The sequence below is a fragment of the Stegodyphus dumicola genome, chromosome 10, assembly GCF_044657685.1.
Source record: "Stegodyphus dumicola isolate Sdum_Otavi_A_Nest chromosome 10, ASM4465768v1".
In the NCBI taxonomy this organism is placed as follows: Eukaryota; Metazoa; Arthropoda; class Arachnida; order Araneae; family Eresidae; genus Stegodyphus; species Stegodyphus dumicola.
This window is the reverse complement of record NC_140777.1, coordinates 69,968,574-69,996,231: the sequence shown is the minus strand read 5'-3', so window position 1 is coordinate 69,996,231 and position 27,658 is coordinate 69,968,574. Positions and strand designations below refer to the sequence as shown.

At 32.6% G+C, this 27,658-nt stretch overlaps 1 protein-coding gene across 1 annotated transcript in view; it reads left to right on the top strand.

Moving 5' to 3' along the window:
- The window catches only part of LOC118192344 (uncharacterized), a 197,357-nt gene that overhangs the window by 115,113 nt on the left and 54,586 nt on the right, over positions 1 to 27,658 (top strand). The window contains exons 22-27 of the mRNA XM_035363287.2: positions 1,510 to 1,680; positions 9,169 to 9,285; positions 13,210 to 13,329; positions 18,774 to 18,896; positions 21,817 to 21,873; positions 25,460 to 25,995. Of these exons, the coding sequence (XP_035219178.2) occupies positions 1,510 to 1,680; positions 9,169 to 9,285; positions 13,210 to 13,329; positions 18,774 to 18,896; positions 21,817 to 21,873; positions 25,460 to 25,995 (1,124 nt within the window). The remainder of the gene's footprint in view (positions 1 to 1,509; positions 1,681 to 9,168; positions 9,286 to 13,209; positions 13,330 to 18,773; positions 18,897 to 21,816; positions 21,874 to 25,459; positions 25,996 to 27,658) is intronic.

Here is a 27,658-nt window from a genome sequence, read left to right as displayed (position 1 = left end):
AAGAACTGCGAGAATAATTTCCACGCTCATTTTTCCGAGTGGCAACAATAAACTATCGGCGACAAACAATTAAACCCTTAAACCGCTTATATATAAGAAGATATACATGTTAGAAAAATAAGGCACATGTAAAGGTTTAAATTAGCAGTGTAAAATTAATTTTCTTTCTCTATTCTAAAAATTGTAATCTCTCTGCACTGCGTCATTTCGTGATTAATCCATGTCATATGACTCTTACATAATTCTGATGTTGTAAATGGAACTAAAACAGCCAATAATAATTTTACAGCAGTATTAATTATGAAATAAAAATGCATTGAAAACCAAAACTAACTCAGTCTGAATTAAGATTTCACCCTCAACATAACACACTTGCTTTCTGTGCTTTGACCTAGCTGGACTGCAGTCTGTCTGCTCCTTCTTTCTTATATAAAATTTATCGAAAATGTAAACTTTTGGAATAGGCATAAATAATGTGCCAACTTATTTCTGGTGCAACATATTTGCTGAAATAAAAGTTGAATTAAATCTACCACGACTGTCAAATTTCTTATGCATTGTGGATTGGAGTTTAACATCTCCAAACCTTTAAAATTTTTGCTGTTCCTTACGGATTCAACCGCCTGCATTCGACTACAGAATATGTTACATATACATATACATACATATCATTTGATAGTTGCGAATCATGACTTTGATTATACATGTATATTATAGATTTGATTATAAATATATACATATAGTACTGTATCTCATTGTATATATCTATATTTCAGTTCTTTAATTGGGAAATTAAACAATGATATTTAATCACATCAGCTTGTTTAACAATTTGATGCCTAATGAGAAATGTATTGCCAAAGGTTTTAGAGTTCCTAACTTTTATTCTGCTAAATTAAATGTTTAAGAACCCTAGTGAACTGTTAAGCGAATTATCGCTTAGATTAAAGAACAGAAATCGTAAACTCAAGAATTACAAGATTAAACTCAAGATTAATTATCATTTATTTCAATGAAAATTAGATGACAGCCTCTTTCTCCGGGCTTACAACAAAGCCTCCTAGAGCTTGAACTCAAAAATAAGAAATAAGAACTAACTATTACTAAGAGATTTAGCCGAAGCTAACACAAATCTAACGGAGTTGTCCCTTAGTTTTAAACTAGCCGGTGAACTGTAAAAGAACACGTAATATACAGCCGATCGTAACAGCTGTTTAGAGAGACTTAGCCTAAAGAGAAACGCACGCTACTCAGGATTCCTAGCTCTCACGAAATAAGTTGAACTTTCCTTTAACATCATTTCATACTCACTTGCATTCAACGCAATTATAAAAACTCATTCTGATAGGGAGGTGTAAGTTGAAACGAGGCAAGATAGGAAAGCGCTATTAAATTTAAATAACTGTTATAAAATTAAAATATACCTTACATGGTTGCTACCTACTTCTCTTAAGTGTATAGTATGTTGCTATATATTTTGACATTTTGGTGACTCTTGAATTTTTTTAGGGAGTATAGAAGGTTTGTCGCAGCTTCCTTCCGAGAATGAAGTGGAAAACATTCTTTTAAACATAGATAAAGAAAGGTATTTTATATGTGAAAACAAAGAAATCATTTCAAGGGAGTTTGTGTGCAACTTTGTTAAAGATTGCAAAAATGGGAGTGACGAAGCAAATTGCTGTAAGTATAGTTATGTTTCGTACTCTCACATCCTTTGCCATTTTTCTTCAATAACAATATAGAATTCTAAAATTTCGTTCAAAATTCTGGACAAACAGATGATAATAAAAGTATTTTTGCCAAAACATATCTTAGCATTTGATACGAGACACAGTATTAAATACCTCAGAAAGGAATATTACCTCAAATAAAAATCCAACCATACCTTATTTTAGTCATAAAATATAACATTAGATGCATTTCTTACTTATGAATAACATATTTTAACCAAACGAATTCTTTTCAAATCACTCTCTTTCAGTTTATGAGCTCGGATACGTGATCACCGATAACCAATTAATGTGATTTCATTTAAATTTTAATTTAAAAAAAATTTGCTCCATCTTAGGGGTATCATTTATTCTTCTGTTAAGAATACTGCAACTACTTCTACCCAGATTTAGATTCCTTCGATTGACTGTGACAAAATACTCTAGCTCGTTTTATTTGTTTATTTCATAATAAGAGAGGTTTGGTCAAAACCTTCAGAGACGGCATTTTGTGAGATTTATGTATTTTTGAATTTATGTGGACTCATTCGTAGCACTTTTTAACGATGCCTCTATTCAGAGAGCCAAATGATGGATAAGAAATATGTGACGATTCTGAACACATTACTGTTGTATTAAAAATCACAGAGAGTTTAAAAAATTGAAGATTTTATTAAAAACATAAAACAGAAACAAAATAAAGTAAAGCAAACCAGCTTTTCAGAGAAAACTGGACAAGACAAAAAACGTCGAAGCGATAATTAACTGTTTCCTAGAACAGTGTTACTGTTTAAATACATGGTCGAAGAATATAGGGAAGCTATTGAAATACCAGTCAATGGTCCATTTAAATTTATTCCGCGACATTTAAATTTATTCCCTCCCTAAATCCACTTGTATCCTGCTGCCCAACCGGTTCGTGGTTAGCGACGTTGGCTGCCGTACCAAAGCGCCCGGATTCGAATCCCGGAGAAGGCATGGATGTTTGTAAATGTATAGTGTCTGTGCGCATGGGAGCACTCTAAATATGAGACCAGCCGAAAGTCTTCTCAAGGGATTGGTGTTAGGGAAAGAGGGGTGGGTGACCTTCGTGCCTGTCCCCTCGTGGTGCTCTCCACCAAAATCGGGGGCAGAACTGAGCAAAGTCGTACTGTCACCTGTATGGTGCTTAAAGATCTTACCAATGACAGGCGCAATATTGCACTCTTTGCCAGAATGAATTCCATGGGCTTGTTCTCTCATTGGCTTGTCTTCCATGGGCATATTACTGTCAGACAAGTGATATAAATCACAACAACAACACAACACAAAATGCATTCTTTGCAAGCTGGGCTAAACTTACGGAACGTAAGGAAAATAAAATTACTGACTCGGAGCGTTGCAAGAAATAAAGACTGAATGTAAAGAAAAAAAACAATCTCAAAATCTTCAAAGCAAGTGGAGAAATATACCCCTTTAGAGATGATTAAATTTCCACAGCAAAAGTGATGTGCCGACGGGAACAAAACAAATGATGAATTAGATGTAAGGAATAAAACTTTCTTCAATTATAAAAAGCGATTCTGATTTTGACTGGTGCGAATTAAGTAAAGAATTGCTGGTAATTTGTACAGATCAATGGTAAAGAAAACTTCCTTTTTATCAGCGCAAAAATTCTGACTGACCGATACCTATTGGTACAAAGCTTGTAGGAAAGAAACAATCCTTTTTATTCACATGAGGGTAAAAGCGAAAAAGAGCAACAAATGTTATTATCAAAGAATTCCCGAGGCGATTTCCAAAAACACTTTCATATATGACTTAGCAGCCAGACACTTCCTATCATACGAGAAAAAGAGTTTTCGAACACAAATGGAGATAATATTAAAAACTTCGCGTTGTATCTAATTGAGAAAATGAAGCAGGATAAGTCTTCTATAATATAAACAACATTCTAGGCATTAATGTAAGGACAGATGAGTTGAAACCGAAGAACAGTGGACCAATCCAGTGCTTGAAGTTTAAACCACAGAAGTGTTGAAAGCTTCTTGAAAGAAGAATAAAATCCTGTTTGTCTTTACTGCAGAGGATCACATATCAGCAGTTATGTGGGGTTCCCAGTTTCATCAAGAACCTTCCAAACCCCTGGAAACAAGAGAATCAGACAGAAAGACAGACGAAACTTTAAAGAATTCTGAAGATAAAATCCCAGCCATTTAGCTCCTAAAGGAAGTGTACTGATATGCTAAGTAAAGGTACACCTTGCACGCAAAAATGAGACAGTTCTATATCTCCCGTTCTACTGGATCAGTTTCCGAAATTTAATTTCGTTTTCCATGTCCCGAAAGTGCGATTTAGGATGTATATAGCATTGCTCTAACATAAGTATTTTGACATAAAATCGGACTCTTTCGGAAATAACATACTCATTTTTTGTGATATTTCGGTTCTAGGACTCATATTATGTCAAAGTACTAAATTTTGTAAAATTCGCAAGAGTAGTTTTTAAAAAATTATCTCACAAAATTTTAGCTCCTCCATGTTAATTGAATTTGGTATATATTTATTAATATCTCATTTTTTATTAAACTTATTTCATTCTTCTTTTCCCATTTCGAAATTTAGGTATGTTCCAACTAAAATTCACCTATTTTTAAGATTTTTTTTTAAATTTGTATTTAAAAATAATTTTCATATATTATTCGAAAAAAAACTTGGATTATAACCAATAACATTTTTACCATCCTCTTAAGTATATGTATTTATAAACTTACTTGCAAAACATTAGAGTTTCTTATTCAAAATTTCCCAAGGTATACTTGAATTTACATACTGGCGGTTTTTGAAATTTGGCAATTTTTTTAGAAGCGATAATAACACCAACTGCGCTTTACGTACCTTGTTAAAATTATTTAAAAGTATGAAGTATGACATTTTTTCCACTTGTGTACAATGAAAAAATAGGAAAGGAAAATAGTTTGCCATAAACTAAGAATTATTCTTGGCGCAAACTAAAAAAAAAACGCTTCAAGATAAATTTTTAAATTTCTCACGAAAAATTACAAAATTTAATATCTGGGCATAAGTTGAGTCCTGGAATCGAAATATGAAATACAAATTGGTATATTATTTCCGAAAGTGTCCGATTTTCTGCAAAATACCTATATTAGAATAATGTTATGTAGAAATCTAATATATGTTGTGTGTTGCGCTGTCGAGACATTGAAAATGCAAGCTAAATTTCGACAATCGGTCCAGTAGAACGGGAGATATAGTAATCTCCCATTTTTTTGTGTGTGCAAGATATAATACATCAGTGGTAACGCAATGGACCTTATAAGAAATAGACTAACCCAGTGAGCGGGGCGCGCGTCACCGACATGTCGGCAAGAAAGAGTAGGGACGATCTGGTTTACTTTAACACTGAAACCTATGGCGTTTGTATCACATAGCTGTTTTTAATTATTAAATGTGATACGTTGTATAGTGATGAGATTATAAAAGTCACAGTTTTCTCCAAATACGATTTAATATATCTCATTAAAGCACTTTTTACAGCATTTCGCGCATTTTTTCACGCGTAATTCTTGTACAAACGTCTTTACTTTGGTAAAACGGTAAAAACTCTAAGCACGAAATTTTTTAACTTAAATTTGCGTAAAAATAAACTAAAATTAAATAAGATTGATAGTATGTGATGCTTTGAAATAAATAAGGTAAAATTAAACAAGATCTGATAATTTTTTTAAAACATTTAGTGAACATTTTCAGGCATTTATTTTCCAAACTATAATAACATTACGAAACGATCATATTTATTTGATTATATGAGGATTAAATTATTAACATTAAAGTGGATTATTTATTTTAATAATTCATAAATTTCGGAGCATAAAATTTTCTGAGTGTAATGAAGGGAAAGAAAAAAGGTAAAGTAAAATCTAGAAGCACTCAGATTTTATATTACGCCCAAAAGGAACCTTTTTTTAAAGTTTTGTGTGTTACCTATATTTATTGAATACCATGTTCTTCGCCCGTAAACCACATACATTTGAAAACAGCATATCTTTAGAATTTCCGCACTGGAGATAAAACTGTTATTTTCCGTACAGTGCTCGCTCTGAACTCGTTGAGTTTGTTAATCAAAAATTCGTTAAAGTTTTACAAAATATGAAATAGATTAAAACAAATTCGAAATTCGGCCGTCCAGATGCCCATGTTCGGGTGAAGGTTTACATTATTCAAATTTTGATAGCTCTAGATACTGTCGTTTTTGTCACAGTGCGAAAAACATACATGTATTCATGCAGATTCTTCATTATTTAATTTCTTTACATATAATACAGGGCGATAATATTTGGTATAACATTTTGCGAGGAGACACGGACATTTATAGTGAAACAGCGCAAAAGGCTGCTTCGAGCTAATAAATTAAATTAACAGTAAATAAAAAAAATCTTATGCAGAACTAAAAATAAACTTAAAAAAATAATCACTATTAAATACAAGCAAAATTAATTATTACGGTTAAATACAATTTTAATATTAGAATTATACGTATAAAAATTTTTAAGGATTCAAAAGTGTTTATCACTATGACGTATTATGAAATATAATTGAAATAAAACTCCTTTATAGAAATTGTGTTATTATACTCATCTATAATTTTAAAAAAGCAGCACAATTTAGAATTTTAAACAAAACTTTCAAAAATTCGTTTTTAAATATTTTAGTATTTTTTTACTTATTTACATCAATAAAAAGCATAAAAATTGCAAGAGAAAATTGCTTGTTTGAAATTTTCTGTTAGTTTAGATTAAAAATATTGTTTTTTAAAAGAAATAGTTACAAATTTCCTTACAGCATAGGGAAAGCTAAACAAATATCCAGTTCTGAAAGCATGCAATAGCCTTATAATTATTTGGAACGTTAATTATGCTTCATAAATATGCTAAATTTTTAAAACTCAATCTCAATTTCAAAAATAAAAGCACGGAGAAATTCTAATTCGTGAAATGAGGCGCTACAACCAGTTTTTCTTGACAATTATACACACTGCAATAGGCAACCAATGTTAAATTTCTGCAAGTCGTCCCTACTCCTCCGGATGTGATTAAGGTGACAGCCGGCAACGCACGGGTTGATGAAAACACACAACCAATCATGAATTTCACGATTATCATGAGTTAAATTATCTTCGATGACACGCGCGTGGTCGTGGGTGAAAATTCGGAAAATATTTTTTCTCAAATATTTTGTAATTTTAAATTATTATTTCACGTGTATTATTTTAATTTGAGAGATAAATAATATCAGAAGTGAGTCTGAACAATATATTTCGGATGATGATAGTAATAATGATATAGAAAAAAGGAATGATGATGGTATATTCTATGTTATTAAGGATAAATCTTCTGAGTGGTGAAAACAGAAGTATGCAAACTGCTCAAAGACGAATAAGCTGAACATTGTGAGCGTTACCTGCCCTAAACACAGTGCCAAGAATATAAAGGATAAAATAGGAGCATTATTTTTTAAATATGATATAAATATGCTTGATGAAATTTTGGAATGTACAAATAAATATATAAGTTTGCTAAAAGACAAAATACTCAAGAGACAGAGATTGTTATATATGATAGGAATAAAAAAATCTGATGTGTACACCACATGACTTCCTTGTACGGAATATTAAATTATACGCATTTTTTCTTGCATTTTATTTAAACTTATTAGATTGAATTAAACCTACTTCGCCGACCACATAAACCACAATAGAATAAATGCATTCTTTAAAATACACTTTCTTTACCATAGCGACACTCTGGCGCTAGGTTCACTTAACAGTATTAGATTTCATTCTTATTATAACTCAGAATGCACAAAATGTATATCATTTAAAGAATTATCTAATCGTTGCCACATGTTCTATTCAAATACTATAATAAAGCTAGAACGATGTACAAAAGAAATTAAGCAAACAAAGCAAAACAGAAACTGTTTTTCACAGACGATTGAGTATTTCTCATTTAATTAATTCAGTTCTCAATTCGCCAGAAGGCAAAAATACATAAAAACTCAAAATATCTATATTAAAAATTACGAAGTAAATCTCAAACGCTTATTTCCTCGAAAAAATTCCAGAAAGAATTAAACATGATTTAATTGGCAATAATAAATGAATGCGTTATCTTTGTTGTTGCGAAGCTAAGTTTCTCTAGATTGGCAACAAATCCACTAGTCTCTTGTTTGAAATGTAAACATCAATGGCCGCCATTAAAAACAGTCTTAACGGCAATTAAACAACTTTAAAATTGCTGATAATTCTAAAACTATTGCACACAGATTTACTAAAGGCATGAAATCCTTAACCGGAAGATAAAAACAACATAATTCAATCATTTTTAAAGCAAATAATATATACAATTTACAAACATATAAGAGTAAAGAAACTGAGATCACTGAGCCGGGTAACAGAGTGGATATATATATAAATATATTTATATACGTTTGTGCGGCCGATTGCTACCAAAATACGAGTTGCTCATCTACATGTTATATCAGTCCTATATACAAAATTTCAACGTTCTGAGGCTACTCGTTTTTGAGTTATGCGAGATATGTACGTGCGCACGAACGTACATACGTTCGTACAGACGCCACGAAAAATTCTCTTCAGAATTAATTTTAAAGCTGTTTGATAAGTTTTTTTGAAGGAAAATAGTATTTTATTCTGTCCTTACGTACAGATATGACGCAAAAACATCGTTAAATTGCATTCGATAGCGGTCAAAATGGATATTTTCGTTGAAATATGCTGCCTGAAACTTTTCGCGATTACAATACTTCCTTTTTACTTCGTACAAGGAAGTAAAAAAGGCCACCATGTAAGTGCAAAAGAATTGTTCCCAAACGATGGCACTTGGCATCGTTATTTCTGGCAGATTGTTATTTCTGAATTTATAGATTTATTTCGATGATAAATCAACAGGACAGGACAAATGAATATTAAAACTAGCTTGGATTTTAAAATATAGTTATTAAATAATAAATTTTTCAAATTTCTATAACGAAATACATCATTTCTTTTCCCCCTGACTAATGTAAGCGTTTCAAAATAATTTACTCTCATTTGAATGTGCCATCATTTGTATTTTGAAATAATAAGATTAATTTTTCATGTTTTAACAAATTATTATCAATATTTAATCATTTCTCTCATGTTTCGTGCCAAACACGGTTTTATAACAGATGTCGTAAAAAATACGACGCGCGCGTGCTCATGTAAATTTGCGAAGTGGGCGGGAAGATTAAACTTGTAGTGGATGACACTTGATGTTAATATAGTTTTTTCACATGTTAACTTTTAGTTTAATTTTTTTTTGTATTTTTAATTTTTTAAAATTTTATTTAAAAAATTTTTCTTTGTTGACCTAAATAGGAATTTAATTTTTTTTTAATATTGCTTGTTTATTACTAGCTCAAGATGAATGTCCAGAAAACACTTTTCGTTGTGATAATAGGAATTGCGTCTCCTTTTATGCATATTGCGATTATAAAGATGATTGTGGTGACTTCTCTGATGAAGCTAGATGCTGTAAGTTTATCTATTTATTCATAATAAGCATTCATCAGTAGCAGATATTTGTCATGCTCGATAAACGTATTGCCGCACGTGTATTATGTTTCTATGTATAATGAAAACTGAAATTTATAATAATTTAACACACCAGATATGTAATACCTTCGGAGTACTGCAAGTAAATTTAATAAGTGTGCCAATTGGTACATCTTTGAATATTACATTTTAATGCCTCAGTAGTCCGCTACGTATACAGAATTAATCACTTCTGTAGATAGCTCTGGAAATTTCCTCGAAACTATATCATTAGTAAAGTAAACAGATAGTTCTAGGCAGTCCGAGACAAGACTATCCTGAAGGATAGAAAGAGAAAAAAAGGACATATTTAATTTTATTTACCCTTTCTCCAGTTTTCCACATATTCCAATAAAATATCCCATAATTCCAAAAGTATTCTGATCTTCTGTGTAAAGATCAATTTAGATAACAGGATTTTGGCTGTTGTTTAGCACTGTGGTTTATTTATGTTTTTAAAAATAACGGGTGGCCATAATTAAACTGACAGTGCTCACAGTGTTCTGTAGCGCGATCTATTTGCGAGAATGACGCCACATTTTTCGGAAGATTAAACAAGACGGGGGACGAAGGATTCCGCGAAAAAACAAATTATAGTTCCAAAAGTCACCGCTAGGGAAATATTTGACGCTGCGTAATAGAAAATAGAGTGTTAACAAATGCAAATCAATACGGAAATTACCTTTTATTTTGCATTCAAATGACGTACAATGTGGCTGCCGTTGTTGTGAACCACATATTGCATTCTGTGCACAGTATGCACAGCAGCAGAAAGTAACATGTCTGCAGGAATCTCCCGTACAGTCCGTGATATGTTATCCTTCAACGTAGCCAGGTCCTGGACCACTCCTTGATAGACCTTGGACGTAAGGTAACCCCATAGCCAGAAGTCGCATGGGGTAAGATCAGGCGACCAAGGTGGCCATGCAGTTGGAAAGTAGCGGCTAATGACTCTTTCTGTTATGAATTTCTGTCGTAGCATCTGTTGCACCCATACAGCAACATGTGAAGGGGCTCCATCTTGCATGAAAATGATTTCTCCCAGGCATTGTCTTTTATCGCTTTTTAAAATCTCTTTTTTAAAAGTGTTGCCATATTGCACTTGAACTAAATCAGAAAATGTGCATAATAAAAGGTAATTTTATTCCGTATTAATTTTCATTTGTTAACACTCTATTTTCTATTACACAGCGCCAAATATTCCCCTAGCGGTGACTTTTAGAACTAATTTGTTTTTTCGCAGAATCCTTCGTTCCCCGTCTTGTTTAATCTTCCTACAAAATGTGGCGTCATTCTCGCAAATAGATCGCGCTACAGAACACTGTGAGCACTGTCAGCTTAATTATGGCCACCCGCTACTACTCACTTTTAGAAAAAGTAGCTACGTGCATTTATTATCGAAATTTGACAGTATAGTTATTGCATTTGTTCCCAACATACACAGTTTAATTCTTAAATTTACAGATTTGGAATAAACATATTTATTCTTAAAGTAAGAAAAACTTCTGTCCATTCCACGTAAATTCATTTTAATATTCGACCAAGCTCTTTCATTTTGAAAATTTTGCTAGTATTTCTAAATACAGTATTTCATTACATAATGTGTTATCAGATAACTATGTTTCAACAAATCCTCTTTTTGCAAAATTCAAGCTGGTTGCGCCCACGTTTCCAAGTGTGAAACCCAGTTTGATTAGAAAATTCGTAAATTCTTCTTATGAAGCAGCAGTAACAAAATTTACAGCGATTTTTAGGTAAACCCAGGACTACTCACAGAATCCGAGATATTTTCCGAGACAGATCGTTCCTAGGGTTATACTCAAATATGGGGTATCCGGAAATTTTAAAATTTTAAGAGTAGGCTTTTATCGCATCTGAAGAAGCGAAAATAATTTTGTGAAACAAAATTTTCCTTTAATTTTTTTTGTTATTTTTATGTGTATATTTTATTAAACACGCTTCTTTCCTTAATTTATTAACTTAATATACTATTGGCTCCTCGCAAGACTGTCCATAAAGGTATGAAGAGCATTTAAAACTGTTATGTTTGATTTATTGTAGGTTATAAAACATTTATACCACTAACACTAACGAATAATATAACAAAGATGTACATTCTGCACACAAAAAAAGGGACAGTTCTATATCTTCCGTTCCAGTGGACATATAAGGAAATTCAACATGCGTTTTTCATGTTTCGAAAGTGGGCCTTAGGATATACATTAGATGTATATGTATAGCATTGTTATTATATAGGTATTTTGACACAAAACTGCACTTTTTTTTAAATCATGTACCTATTTTTTTCTGTTTTTCGGTTCTATGACTGAAATTATGCCCGAATATTAAATTTTCTAAAATTTGGTGAGACACATACCGAGAAATTCAAAAATGTATCTTGGCGTACCTTTTTCATTTGGTGCCAAGAATTTCATTTGGCACCATTTGGCGCACTTGTCGAAATTCTTAATTTATGGTAACCTATTTTTATTTCTCTTTCATTGTGCATGAGCGGGAAAAAAGGTGTATCTTTCATTCTGTCTAATAATTAAAAAAAAAATGCGTAAACTACATTAGGCATTATTATCGCTTATAACAAATATTCCAGATTTCAAAATGTGCCTATATATAAATTCACGTATATGTTGTGAAACTGTGAATAAAAAAACCCTCATTTTTTGTAGGTATGCCTAGCTATGAGATATTTTGTCAGTTGGTACAAATAAGCTTATCATTTAAAACATTTTGCTTTCTTACGTTCTTTAATATTGTAAATGTCATTTTAATGGATGCACATTTATAAAAGTCGATGCCAAGATACAAAAATATACAAATTTAGGTAATAAATGCTGTTTAAATTTAGGTTTTCATAACAGATTAAAAAACTAGCGAAGCTCAGAGGGCTAGAAATATACTTTTAAGATGATGGTAAAAATTTTATAGGTTATAAATCAAAACGTTTTCGAAAAATTTATAAAAACTAAAAAATGCAAATTTTTAAAACAATCAGAAAGTAGCTGCGAATTTTATTTGGATTAAACCCAAATTTCGGTTGTGAAAGAAGGAAACAAGTTTAATAAAAAAGAAGAGAGGTATTTATAAATATATACCAAGTTCAATTAATATTGATGAACTAAAATTTTGAGAGCTAATTTTTAAAACCTACTAGTGTGAATGTTACAAAATTTGGCACTTTGAATAATTTGAGCAGTAGGATCGAAATATGGAAAAAAATCGATAGTCTTTTCAGAAAAAGTCGGATTTTGTGTCATAATGCCTATACTGAAATCTAATTGGAGACGCCAGGCAGTCCGTCGATGAAGGTATGCTTACCCGGAATGCAAGAGAAAACTATAGAAATAATTTTAAGGAAAATTTTAAAAAGAATTATTTAAATTTGAAAGACTTTCGAGAGACAATAATGAAGATTATAAACACGAACAAAGACAGAACTGGAATTCGGCTCTAAGACTGAGATTTTTTACTTTTTTTTTTCCCCCAGTCTCACGTTTTGATTATACGGCCGGTTATTTCCGGCTAGGATCGGGGCTGTGCCCTTATGATGGTGATGATGATGATGATTGAAGATATAAATCTAATATATATCTTAAGACGCTCTTTCGAGACATGAAAAACTCAAGTTAGATTTCGTGAATTGGCCAGTAGAACGGAAGACATAGAACCGTCCCATTTTTTCTGCTTTGTGCAAGGTGTGCATCATTTTTTAGGAGAATCATTCAATAATTTCAAACTCTTGTCACTTTCAAACTCTGAACATTTAGTTAAGCGTTCAATTTATACTTTTGTTCAAATATTGCTGGACATTGGATCCGAATTTGTGCTACAATTATTTTATTAATTTAGCCCATCGAGAATGTCAGCCTCATGAATTTCGATGCACAAATGGTCAGTGTATCCCCTTAGAAGAGAGATGCGACCTACTGAAAAATTGCTTTGACAATTCAGATGAGGAAAACTGTGTAGGTAAGAAAATCTTTCCTATTGGAAATGCTTTCTTATACTTTGTAATTTTGAATCTTAATCGGCTAATTATATATAAAATGTAAATTAAGTTTTAGTATAAGCATAATTTAGTTGATTAAAATTATCTATTTTTTGTAATTAAGTAATTTAAACTGTTGAATGAACAATTTAAATTATTTAATGAGCCAAATCCGGGAGGATCTTAAATTGAAAATTAGGAGTAGTTATGAAATATATTTTTAAATCTCAATAATTGCTCTTTTTACTTCTATTGTTACATGATGTGGTCTTTTACATGAGTCTAAAAGTACTATATTTTTCACGAAAATCTACCAGTACAATTTTGTAAGTGATATTAAATAAATAATAATTATTGATAGTTAACTACAAAAGTTTAAAACTGTATTAACAACTAGACATAATATTAATTGTTTACTCATTTCCAGCTTTCGCAGTATTTCTTTCTTGCTTTCTCAGCAAAAGTTTTTAATTAATTAAAAGTTCTAAAATATAAAAGCGAAAATATTCTTTATGCTTTCTTGCGCTTAGAAATCACTATGCGAATATACAATCTTTAAACCCTGGAAACTACATACTTGCGATGATTCGTAAGTGCATTATTTTTTATTAATATTTTTTCAACGACGATGTTTGAAAATTGTGATGGTTTTGAAAGGCTTAATTTTCGATGATAATGTGTTGTACCATGATTGTTTAGAAATGTAGTGCTTTCTCTTTTCTTTTCTCTCAAGATGCTTTGAACAACGACGTCTTCGCCTTGCGTTTTCTCCGCGACGTTTTCGTCTACTACATTTTCGCTTCTAATCAGTTCATAATGTGCTTACTGGAGTGACCTAGATGCCAGCTCATAAGGTTAACGAACATATTTAACAGTTCTAGTCATCTACATGTAGCACATGACCTACTTAGCCAATGAGAGTGCAGTATCTACACACTAGGACCGTACTCTGAAGAAACGTTCCTTCTTTTTTATATAACTTTAGAGAGATTTTGCTTCTCCAGCATTAACTTGCAGTGTATATTTTTCTGATCGCAAAGATAGGCCATTGTACTTACTTTTTAAATATTTTAATTAGTTTGATCATTTTTATCTGTTTTTAGCATTTATAAGATTGTGTTGTTGCATCTGCAAGTTGATTGGCTACGTGACCATTGAAAGCCAGCAGCCTGCAATTTTTTCATATGTGAATGCAAATTTTTCGCGCGGCAAATACATCGTGGACAGAAAAAGGTCGCAGAGGAAACAACGTAAGGCGGAAACGGTGTCCTACAAATTGCCATGGCAGAAATGAAAGCAAAGAGAAAATATTGCAGTTCTAAAACATTGGGGTACAAAACGTTGTCAACGAAAATAAAGCGGATAAAAAACTTCGCATTTTAAAAACATCGTCGTAAAAAATATTGTGGTAGAAATAAAACACATACAAATCATCGTATGACAATAACATGACAGACGCGTTTCCAGGTTTTTAAAAATTCGCATATTCATATAGAGATTCGTGAGACAAGAAGGAATGAGAAATATTTTATTCTTATGTTTCAGATTTTTTTAATTGACTAATAAATTTTTGCTGAAAAAAATAAGAAGGAAACTTCAGCATTCAAACATTGAAAATGAGTGTAAAAATAATGCTATGTGTAGCAGTTTAATAGACTTTTAAACGTATAGATTTAACTAAAAAAGCTCATTAATTAATTAATATCTTTTATAAAATTTTATTGTTGATTTTTCATGAAAAATGTAGTTTATAAAGGATTTCAGAATGGAAGGAGAGTAATTAAACGTGGTTACCTCTATTGAAACTGTTTAATTAATTATCAAATAATAAAATTATCTTTGCTTTTATAAGTAGTATTAGTTTCCTACCCATTTTCAGTTTTTGAATGCTTGTTTCATTCTTACTTTTTCCGCAAAATATAGTATTTCAAAAGTATGCAGGTAAAACTATACCTCATTCCTTCTTTAAATCATTACATGAATTTCCATTTACAACTACTGAAGACTGAAAAACGCATGTTTGCAATGTTATCGTTATGCGATGACTTTTTGAAGGTGCTTTATTTTTTACCACAATATTTTCGACGACGATATTTTTAAGCTGCAGAGCTTTTGAACCACTTTAATTTCGACGACGATGTTATGTGCTACGATGTTTTAGAACTACAATGTTTTTCCTTACTTTCTTTTCTCGTTTAATGTTTTGTACAACGATGTTTTCGCCTTGCGTTGTTTCGTCCGCGATGTTTTCGTCTGTAACTATTTTTTCTTTCATGAATTAATTTTTGTTCTATTAAGAACAATAGTCACCTGTATATAGTGTATATTATATAAGTTTTTTAATTATTGGTAATCTTAGTATTTACTCCAATATGTAATTTCAAACCTGCAAGAAGTAGTTGGCTAGCTGCGTTCTATTCTCGGATTCGCCCAAATTCATCACGTGATCAGCTACTGAACATGCTTTCCCAAGACATCACCTTTCCCTCGGTTTTTCCAGTCATGATTGCTACTGCAGAGAAAAGAAGCCTCAATTATTTTTCTCCTTGCAGATTCAGCTCATATGAAGAACTTCACCACCTAGACTCTTCATCAGACCCTATAAGAGACTCATTGAGGCTCCTGTAAGAGCAGGGAATATTTCTTATGCTGAAAAGCAGAATACAAACAACAAATTTTTGTGTATATATATAATCTGAAGGCTGTTGATGTAAGCGATTTTGATGAAAATCATATTGTAATGGCCCGAAAGCTAGGAACGTGTACAGATGGAAATGGCACTGCTCGTTGAGTGTTCGTCAACTGCCTTTGTTAGTACCAACGAAAGGCAGACAATGGCAGGTGACAGGTGAATGCAGGGCCCGGACACCCGGACGGCTTAATATGATAAATCGGGTGTCGTCCGGTACCCGCACCTATTTAGAACAACACAACCCTGGCGACTTCCTGAAAGGGCTGCATCGGAAATATATTAATGGAGAATATGTGGTATTGACGTGGCCAAACAAGGGCGTGTGCATATATATGCTTCAGTATACAATTAATAAAAAGTTTCATACATAGGTACATTGGTGGTATAGGTACATTGGATACATATGTATATTGGTCTAACGGGTTAATGAGATAGGCAAACAATAAACACTTATACATTAAAAGAAATGAAACACTGACGCAACTGGCGCAATAATGCAGAAGATGACAATTAATGAATACACGTAATCGTGTGTCATCCTATATGACTATACATAAACTACTAGAAATGATATGCATAAACACATACAAATGATGGCGATAAATGAAAACACATAATCATACATTATTCTACTGGACTATACACACATCAATAAAAATGATACATACACACCTATACGTTGACAGAAATGATACACTGAGAATGAAAATTGTGTATCAGTTTGAACGATGACAATTAAAGGTTACACATATTCGTGTATTACCTTACTTGGCTATACATATATATTAGTACAAATGATACACTTAAAGACTTATACATTAATGGAAATGAAATACTGAAAATGGCACTTATACATTATACGATAGATGAAGAATAATGGTAACACGTAATCGTGTATCATCCTAAGTGGCTATACATACAGTAATAGAAATGATACACTTATACATTAATATACATTTACATAAAGGATAGGGTTGTGGTTAAGCCGAATCACACAAGTCCTGGCCTAATGCTTGCAGTCTGTCCATAATACTTTTGAGTTTTTTAAGTACCGCTGGTTGGCGAATGAAGAATCTTTTAAAGGCTGGATCTGTGTTGTAAAATGACAATGACAATGACAGACAATGACAGTGAGACCAATATTAGACAACGAGATGCTAGACGCCCAAGCCTGATCAACGAACGTAGAGCCGAAAACTGTCTTTCTTGATGAAGGCCAATACACGTTACCGGAAATTCATTCGACTACTCAATGTAATGAAGGTTAAAGTATACCTGAATGCACAGTTAATATCGATATGGATCATATGATTGGACCATGAAACAATCGAATAAATTTGTCTTGTCTGATGAATCACGATTTGTTTTGTATCACATTGATACCATGTCAAAATATATCATCTGCCAAGTTAACAACTAATAGACATATACACCGCAAGAAATAACTGAATCAGTGGAGGAGAACATACTTTGGAACACACTATGGCAGCTGCGAATTGTGTGAACATCATTGCTGAGTATTTACAACCTTTGACGAACATTTTGATGAATTTACTTGATATTTTGGCCTTTTGACTTGCCGGATGTTAATTATGTTGATCATATCTGGGATGCTATGGAGTTCAACTCAGATCTCATAAGCTACTCTCTCGTAAGCTAATGAAATTAAGTCCCTTTTGCTTAAAAATTTGATAGAATCTTATCCGGTTTTCAAGGAATTTTAAACACCATGCAAAACCATATGCCACTGTTTAACTTGACAAAGCTGGAACAATACGATATTATTAGGTTGGTCAGAATATTTGGCTGATCAATGTTTATCTTTTAATATTTCCGCTCAGTGCAGCTGAGAAAACGTGAGACCAACTTATTCGCTAAATAACAGTAATCTCTTCCAGAATGTTCTTAGAATCTTCATGTTACGAATTTTCCCTTTTCTTGACAGAATGCAAATTTGCTCGCGTGTATTTAAGTGAGGGTTGAGATTGTCTCAGAACGTGTTCTGCTTCCTGAAGGTGACGTCACTAGTTGTTGCTCTATAATAAGCATTCCTGTCTACGGCGTTGCTTGATTCTTGTAAATAGTGCGTCACGCAGGGCCAACTTCCGCGTTTAAATGTCTCTGCGTAACCATTGACTAATAGCTGCTTAGATTTAGTTCAGTTTAAAATTATACTTTAGAGTTCACGCCATAAATGCTGGATGATTTGTGAGCACCAGGTTAGCTTTCGGTTCAACTCATTTAGTTTTAAATAAAAGGGTCTTTTTCATCATTTACACGTTTCTGTTTTCTTAACTAGACATAGCTACCCATGTTACCAAAACCATTGAGGCTGTACTGTTTTCCATATTTTTTATGTTTATGCATAATCTTTAATCCTGATTTTAAAAAAAATCAGATTTACATAGAACAGAAATATTGAAATCCCGAAAACAGAAAATTTCAATCATAAATTCCACGTGCCTCAGTACTTGCCATATCCTCTAAGGATTTTTGCATTGAACTTTTCCTATACCCGCCGTAATTCTCTGAGTTGGCATTACTCCACTTGGTGTAAGATTACTTAAGACGGGGACCTTCTCTTTAACCGCCGTAATTCATTGTTTATGAGCATTTTTCTGTAGCAGAAGTTAATTTAACACCGTCTTATTTGTAATAATAAACCTTAATTTCTTTCACAGAAATGCATTATATGTTAATATGTTAAACCCACGTAAATATACATATTTACAGGTTCTTGCAGTTCTAACAGAACTTTCCAGTGCTACGATGGCACTTGCATTCCCAGGCTTGCACTATGTGATGGTTATAGAGATTGCCCTGGAAAATATCATGAAGATGAGCAAACAGGATGCAGTTAGTATTATCATATTTAAAACTAAATAGCTTATGAAAGCACTGTTAATTTAAATTTTTTTTTTGTGAATTTTGCATTTTAATGTTGTTTTAATTAATAAAGCTTTTGTTGGTTCATAAGTACCTATATCAATATTAAATTTATCTAACTTTTTAGTGTATGGATACAAGTCTACCAATTAAATAACGAGACGGAATTTATTAAATAAAAAATAAACAAATAACAAGGACAATTTTGGTGTGATATTTAAAGCATATCCTTTTTGCAGCGATACACCGAATGACACATATACCGAATGTCTAACAAACCCTGTAATGATTTGTGCATGTTTACATATGCTATTGTTCAGGGACTTAAAATTGGAACACTTTGATTCTCTCCTTCTTTGTCAGAGAGATGCATTTTCAATGGCAACTTCAGTTTTTAGAAAAGAAGTTAATCGCGGGAGAACAATTCTACAGAAGCAGGTAGAAGAGGGCGGAACACGAGAAATTTACCATTGTACAGCAAGTATAGTTCCGCTGCACTAATTTGTGCAGTTCTATTCCAGTTTCGAAGAACCCTGAGGGAGCAGTGCGAAGGTCTCCCATCCTCCGAAGATCTTCCACTCCTCTTTCCCTAGAAGCAACATCTCGATAGGACGTTTGGCTCGCCGCGAATTTTGAGTGCTACCTTGCCGTACAGACACTATAAGCTTACAAACATCCGTGCTTCCCGAACCAGGGTCAGTCGGTACGAGAGTCAGCGTCACTAACCACTATACATGCAAGTATAGTGGTTAGTGACGAGTGAGCAATCGGCAGTAGGATATATGATTAGATATACATGCACGCACTTTTTCATTCTTTGTTGCCAAATATTAATATAGAACTATCGTTCACTGATTTGATAAATTACATCTTATGGTTATCGTGAATCAACTGCCATGTGTCGAATATTTAAGTCTGACTTAGAGAATCCTCTTTCATAAACTCGAAATATTTACGTGAAAGTTGTATTCATAATTTGTTCCAATGTAATGAATTAGTGTTAAATAATTCCCTTGTTTTCGTAGAAACTCGCTTATGTTATCATCACTTTCGAATTTTTAAGATGAAATCCTTTCGTTTAAAGTAATAGTGATTTTCATTCAGCTGTTTAGCAATCAACTGTAGAAAAGAATGTTCCATTCTTCAGTAACAATTAGCTTAAAGGTTTAATACCCGTGGCATAGCTGAAGGGTCTTTTGAATATTAAATAGGATCACATTTTTGATTGTCAAACAAAAAATATGACACAACCTGGAAAACGAAATATGTTTCTATAAATTTCTCTTCCAGTAAAATGTGATAAATTGTCCCTCGATTTAGCATCCATCTGTATTGTTATTTTTCCTAGAGTCAGACAAGATGGCAATTGAGAGTAATGTTCAGTTGAGACTAGTCCATATCTTGGCCAGGAAACTTACACCAGTAATTCAGTGCTTCAGGCTGAAGTTATAGCCTTAAAAGCAGTTCTGGAATTCACTCTTAGTATTAAAAGCAATTTTTACAGATTCCTTACCAAGTGTGTAGGCCATTGAGAGTGTGCGTAGCAGACACTCATTAGTTAGGGCAATTCAAAAATAGATGCTATAGCTTCTTTTAAACCTGGGGTTAAGTTTTCAATAGGTACTAGACTGCGGTGGGAACTTGCTTAAGTAAACAGCTCACGAGATTGTGAACAGCGCAGTTAACGAGTTATCACTGAAAGTAAGTACCCTTTCGTGCATCACATCTCAAAACCACACTCAGCACTGAACTCTCTAAAAAATGGCAGAATTATTGGAACATGGTCATTATGCACAACAAATTGCACAGCGTGTTTCCTAATGTCGATGAGAACTTAATTATTGGCTCTCCACAATTTACCCAGTACATAACAGTGCACAACCCATGTATTTCTTACTTGCATCATTTGGGACTCAAGAAATAATTTCCTTTGCATCTGCTGTAGCATCCGTGATCCTTATCATTATTTGTTCTAATGCACACATACCACAAACTATCATTTCAAAAGATCCTCCATAACCCACCAATAAGTTGTGTCAGGAACACGAGCAGCAGTAAATATGCGCTCAACTCAAATAAGACATTGAACTTCCATTCTTAAGAATATAGCGGATAGCCTGGAATAATTCGTAGGTACTTCCCTTCTCTCCGGTACAAAAAGAAGAGTCAGGTGCTATGTGTAGTACATTTCCATTTTCTTAGGCGTTCCTTCGTATGGACCTTGTGTTTTATTTTCCTGTATTACTTATTGAATATAATTTTAAGATTTTGGCAGTTAATGTATAATTTGTTGTACGATATAGCTTTCTATATCTCATATACTTCTCATATTAATGTTGTACACATATATTGTTCTGTTACACAAATATCGTAATTTATAATTAATTTTATGTTTTGGTTTTGACAATGTTCATATAGAAATGTTTATGTAAATATTTTGCTACAGTTTGAGTCTTTATAATAGTTTTGGTATCCTTATAATAGTATTTATCTGTATATAGTGTGTTAACTATGTTGCTACTTTCCCTGCATGCAAATAATGTAAATGTACAGATTTGAGTAGTCTGAACATACTGCATATTTTCCTTCCCTGGTTCTTACACTCTGGCCCCCGACAAATTTCCGCCTTACTATACACATATTTGGTTTGCATCCCAAGGACAAAACCAGCGGATATGGCACAAGCGTAAAATTATAAGACATTTCGGATAATGAGGCTTTTGGCTGAAGCGCTAACTTGTTTCAAAATTAACTATTACTTAAAATAAATAAATAAATCCTGACAAGTATAAAATATTGGAAAACTTTAAATAAAATACTATGGCATTAATCTATTATGTGTTTCACTAACAATGAAATTTGATATTTTATCTGTTTGCAATGTTTTTAGCTCGAATGGCAGATAGAGAAGGAAGATTGGAAGAAACGAAACTATGTTCAAGGAGAGGTAATTTACTATTATTAATATAAATTAGTTGGTTATTTTTCATTTTGATGTTTTATTTTTTCCCCACAAAACGAGCTATTTGAATGTTAAATTCGGCTAGATCAAAACTCGTTGAACAATTAAAATAATTGCGCTTAATGGTTAGTGATTGTGTTAGTTAAACAACAGTATTAATGTAAATGTAGAATTAAATAGTGCAGTCGATTAATCGAAACGTGATTAAAATTGACATTAAATCATCTTTTTCCCATAAATTGACAACCCCAACTTTTTATATCGAATGTTAAACATTATTTTAATCTTTAGAGATAAATATAAATTTTACGATTAAACAAGTAATGTCAGTGTATTAGATGCAAACCAAATGAACTTCGTAATAAATCTTTGTTCTGGAGATAAAACTTTCTTTGAGCGGTTTTGTGAAACAAAGTTCATTTATATAGGAAGATTTGCTACGAAGTTGTTAAACTATCAAAAACAAAATATAAAAATTTCCCATTATTTAGGGAAAAAAAGAGAAAATACAAAAATTATGACATCTCAAGTAAAGATTTACCACTCTATGAGAAAATTTGTCATTTTCCCAAACAGCACTCTAAAACAACATTTTTAATAATTCGAAATAAAATGTTTGCAGCTCTAGTTGCTTAAAAATTTTTAAATATTTGATAATTTAAATTTAACTTATTTTTTTTTATTTTTCATGATTCGCTGTGATTATTCAATTTAAATACAAAAGTATTATCCAAATGGTATGAGTAATTTTGAAAGATACCTTCTTTGCTTATGCAGTAGGGGTTTTACTTAATATTAGTAGTGTACACTCACAACAATAGAAGGAACTACACTGTCGTTTTCATTTCCTTTTGTTTTGTAAGATATGACTCTGCAATCGATAAAAACTGTAGATTTTCACTTTTATAAATTCAATGCGATTGACGATTCATTCATCGATAATGCTTATTCATCTATAAAATATCTCTCAAGAAGGATATGAATCTTTTTCGGCTAATATAATAATGTAATATTTCGGCTAATTTCCATGGAAATATGGACTCACATACCTACTTGAAAGTGTCTCGCTCCCCCAAAAGAAAGAAAAAATTCAAAAGAAATCTATTTATAATTTTAAATGCTGTTGATATGCAAATTCTTTGATATACAGATGCTTAATTTTTGTGTAATGCATAATTTTGGTTAACACTTTTAAACGTATCTACGTATTCTTGCACATGTGTCACAAATATTTCCAATGGATCATCCAAAATGACACCGGGCCAATTTTTTCAGTCAAGGAAATTAGGTGTCCGCCGATAACATCGCGGCAAAAACATCGCGGACGAAAACGTCGCGGAGAAAACAACGCAATGCGAAAACGTCGTGCTACAAAACATCGTGGGAGAAAACATCGCAAAGAGAAAACATCGCAGTTCTAAAACATCGCGGTACAAAATATCGTCGTCGAAAATAAAGCAGTTCAAAAACTTCGCAGTTTAAAAACATCGTCGTCGAAAATATCGTCGTAAAAAATAAAATATCTACAAATCATCGCATGACGATAACATCGCAGATATGCTTTTTTCAGGTTTTAATAATTGTAAATGGATATTCCCATAATGATTTGTGAGCGCAAGATGTAAAGAAGGATAATTTTTACTTTCACACTTTTTTTATTAACTAATAAATTTTTGCTGAAAATGTAAGAAGGAAACTTAAGCATAGAAAACTAAATGCAACTTATAGATTATACTTTTCATGAAAAATTACCAGTGAAAACTTTACAAAAAATTATTTATTAATGGCCTTTGTTAGTTAACTATGTCGGTTTAAAATTCTATTCAATGCTATAAGTTGCATTAATTTTCTATGCTTAAATTTCTTTTTTATTTCCTCAGCAAAAATTTATTGATTAATAAAAAATATGAAAGTAAAAATTATCCTTCTTTCCATCTTGTGCTCACAAATTATTACGGGAATATCCATGTATAGTTATTAAAGCCTGAAAAAAGCATGTTTGCGATGTTATCGTCATGCGATAATTTGAAGATACTTTATTTTTTACCACGATATTTTCGACAACGATGTTTTTAAACTGCGAAGTTTTTGAAGAGCTTTATTTTCGACGACAATGTTTTGTACCACGATGTTTTAGAACTGCGATGTTTTCTCTTTGCGATGTTTTCTCCCACGATGTTTTGCAGCACGACGTTTTCGCCTTGCGTTATTTTCTCCGCGACGTTTTCGTCTGCGATGTTTTTGCCGCGATGTTTTCGGCTGTAACCGGAAATTACGCCTTGAGTTAAGCAGACTATGCCTTGTAATACGATTCAAGTTTTACAAATGTTCAAACATTCATATATTAATTCCATTATAAGTTACTATATTTAAATTGATGTATAAGTTTTATAATAATGTTTTGAGCAAATTTGTGAATAATAAAATTAATGAATTATTTGTGTTATATATAAAATATAAAAATTATATGCTTATCGAAAATTATAAAGTTATATAATAATACATACGAATAATATTTATGAAAAATAAAATATTAAAAAAACATAATTATTATTAATGTTATGAAATAATATTGATAATAATATTGTCTTATTAGACAGCAATATATTTTTATTTTTTTAATCTTAATTTAAGCTCGAATTTTTTCTATGACTAAAGAAAATAAAAAACATTTTCCTTAAGCATAAAATAATGACAACGATACAAAACTAATTAAATGTGTATTGTTAAATATTTGCAATAATCATTTCCGAATTTTTTGTTTAGGCTAATATATCCAGTTTATTTCTTCACTGAAACATCTTTTGTTTTTGTCTGGACCTAGGATCTGTTTATAAATTTTAAAATGTTTGTAATTTAAGTTCAAATTATTAATTTTTCATATTCGCTATAGTATTCTGATTAAAAAATAAATGTTTCAAAAATTTTCTGTCCTAAATCTACAACATACGAACAGTATTTTATCTATTAAAATTTAATACGATTTTCTTCAAATTACGTATAATAGGCTGATTGTTTTTAAATAACTCTTCTTAGAAATGTCATCAAATGAAAAAGAATTCTTTGAAGCCTGAACTAAAACACGAAATATTGTTGCTAGGACAAAATGTTAAAAATTGTTTTTGTCCAGATTTTACATTTTAGTTTAGATAACTTAAATTCATTGTTCAATTATTAGTAATATTATTAGCATAAAAATACCTTAAATAACATCAAGTATGAGCTTCCTAATTAAAAAAGCTGAAAAAAAAATAAATCGTCTCTTTATTAAGAAAATCTCAAATTTTGTAATATTTTACTTAAAGGCAAAATAAATCATTAAAAACCTCTTTTCCTGCATAATTATTAAATTGGTTATGTAAAATATTATGTGAAGAAAAAAATTATCTAATTAGATTATTAATCTACCTCTATAGAGTGTTGAGTGAAATATATATCAGAAACTTATTTGTAATAAAATTGCTAACAACTTATCACATTGTCTTAGTTGTCTAGCATAATTTACAATTTCCAGTAACTTTTTAATTACATGAACTAATTATCTTTATGAAACGTGTTTCACTTTTTAAAGCTCGAAAGACGTGTCAAGACTTGTACATGCTGGATAACATCAGAAGGAGCGGCTATTATGTGATTGATTCTGACGGCTCAGATGGACCGATAGCGCCTTTTGAAGTATACTGTCTTATCGATGAGACGACAGGTAATGTCACAACCATAGTTCACCACGACTCTGAAAAAAATATATATGTCCGATCAGGAAGAGACGGAGCGGGAACTTATAGGCGGAATCTCACGTATTCCGTTGGTATGGAAAAAGTCAAGGCCCTCACCAATGCGTCGAAATACTGTCTTCAATTCATCAGCTGGGAATGCTCGGGAACAGGCTTCCACTTTGAATCTGACAAACCTTGGGGTTGGTGGGTGTCCTGGAACGGACAGCCTCAGTATACTTGGGGAGGAGCTAAGAAGAACAAAACTTGCGGCTGTTACGAAACAGGATGCAAAAACCTCAGCAATTCCTGCAATTGCGATTCTGTCGATAAATTTGAATGGGAAAAGGACGAAGGATATTTGGACAACAAGGATATTTTACCTGTCAAAGAGGTATGTATTTACATCATATCACATGGATCTATTAAAAGTGTATTTTTGCCTACCTAGCATGCATTAAATGTACTACTGTATCTTCTTATTTTTATTAACCCTGGAAATTAAACTAATTATCCTGGAAACAAGCATTTTACTCCCTAATTTTATACGTCTCCTAAAATAAATTTTTGCTTACTTTTTCTTGAAATTGAAGAAAGAGAACCGTATTTAATTGCGTTCGTTGTGAGTTTATAAAAAGATATAAACAATTTTTGAAAACGCTTCATTTTCCAGGAACTCTGAATTCTAGTACAAAGTGCATATAACTCACATATTCACAGCATGCAGTTATGTACCTTACATTAGCATTTATTTCTATGTTACTTTGTAAGGTCTTGAGACAACAACACCATAGGATCTGCATCAATACATTAGGTTGAAATAATAAAAGGTAGTCTATATCCATATTTTCAAGAACGAAAGTACTTATTGAATAAATGATCTGCAGGTGCATTATGGGAACCTATAGAGTCATCTCTAATTGTCACAGAAGCACGCTAAAAGCCATGTGTTGAAAACCCCCATATCAGATACAGCGGTTGGACAAAAATATGGAAACACCTTTAAAAAAAGTTTCTTTGCTTAATATGGTGTATGAAACCCGTTGGCATCCAAAACAGCTTGCAGTCTTCTCGGAATGGATAAATACAGTTCCTGTATGTTTGCCAAGGGAATATTATACCATTCTTCCTGCAAAACGGTGGCAAGTTCAGATAACGATGTTGGCGGTGGATAACGAGAACGCACTTTCCGTTCCAATGTAGACCACAAAGGTTCGATAATATTCAGGTCTGCTGACTGTGGTGGCCAGGGAGATGGGACAACTCATACTCGTGCTCAGAAAACCCGTCCTGGACAATGTGAGCTGTGTGAACAGGGGCTTTGTCGTCTTGGAAGACACCATCACCATCGGGGAACAAAGTTTGTACCATGGGATGAACCGGCCAAAATGTTCACATAAGTCTTGGCAGTCATGTGCCCTGACACAGTTGTCATGGGGCTAGCAGACAACCACGATATGGCTGCCCAAACCATAACAGAACCCCCGCCATGTTTCACTCTTGGCAACAAGCAGTTTGTATTATAGGCTTGAGATGGCGTTCTCCAGACGTAAACTCGGCCAGAAGTGGGAAACAATGTGAAAGAAGACTCGTCAGACCATATTACTCGCTTACACTGCTCTATAGTCCAGGCTTTATGACTTAAACACCACCTTTTCCTGTTACGAGCATTATCATCACTGATGAGTGGCTTCTCAATTGCAGCACGGCCAGCAATTCCCTGTTTATGAAGCTCCCTTCTAATTGTTTTGGTACTCGCAGGGTTCGGTAACACAACATTCATTTCAGCAGTAACTTTTGCAGCTGTGGTCTTCTTATTTTTCGTCACAATTGCCCTTAATGATCGTCTGTCACGATCACTCAGGACACACTTTCGTCCGCGCTGTGATTTAGCAGATGATGTTTTTCCGCTTTTCAAATATGCGGAATAAATCTTCGTTACAGTACCTCTTGAAACACTAAAAACCTCGGCTACCTTGCTTACAGAAGCACCTACCATATGTGCTCCAACAATTTGCCCAGGTTCAAAGTCTGTTAACTCTGACATAATGCAATGA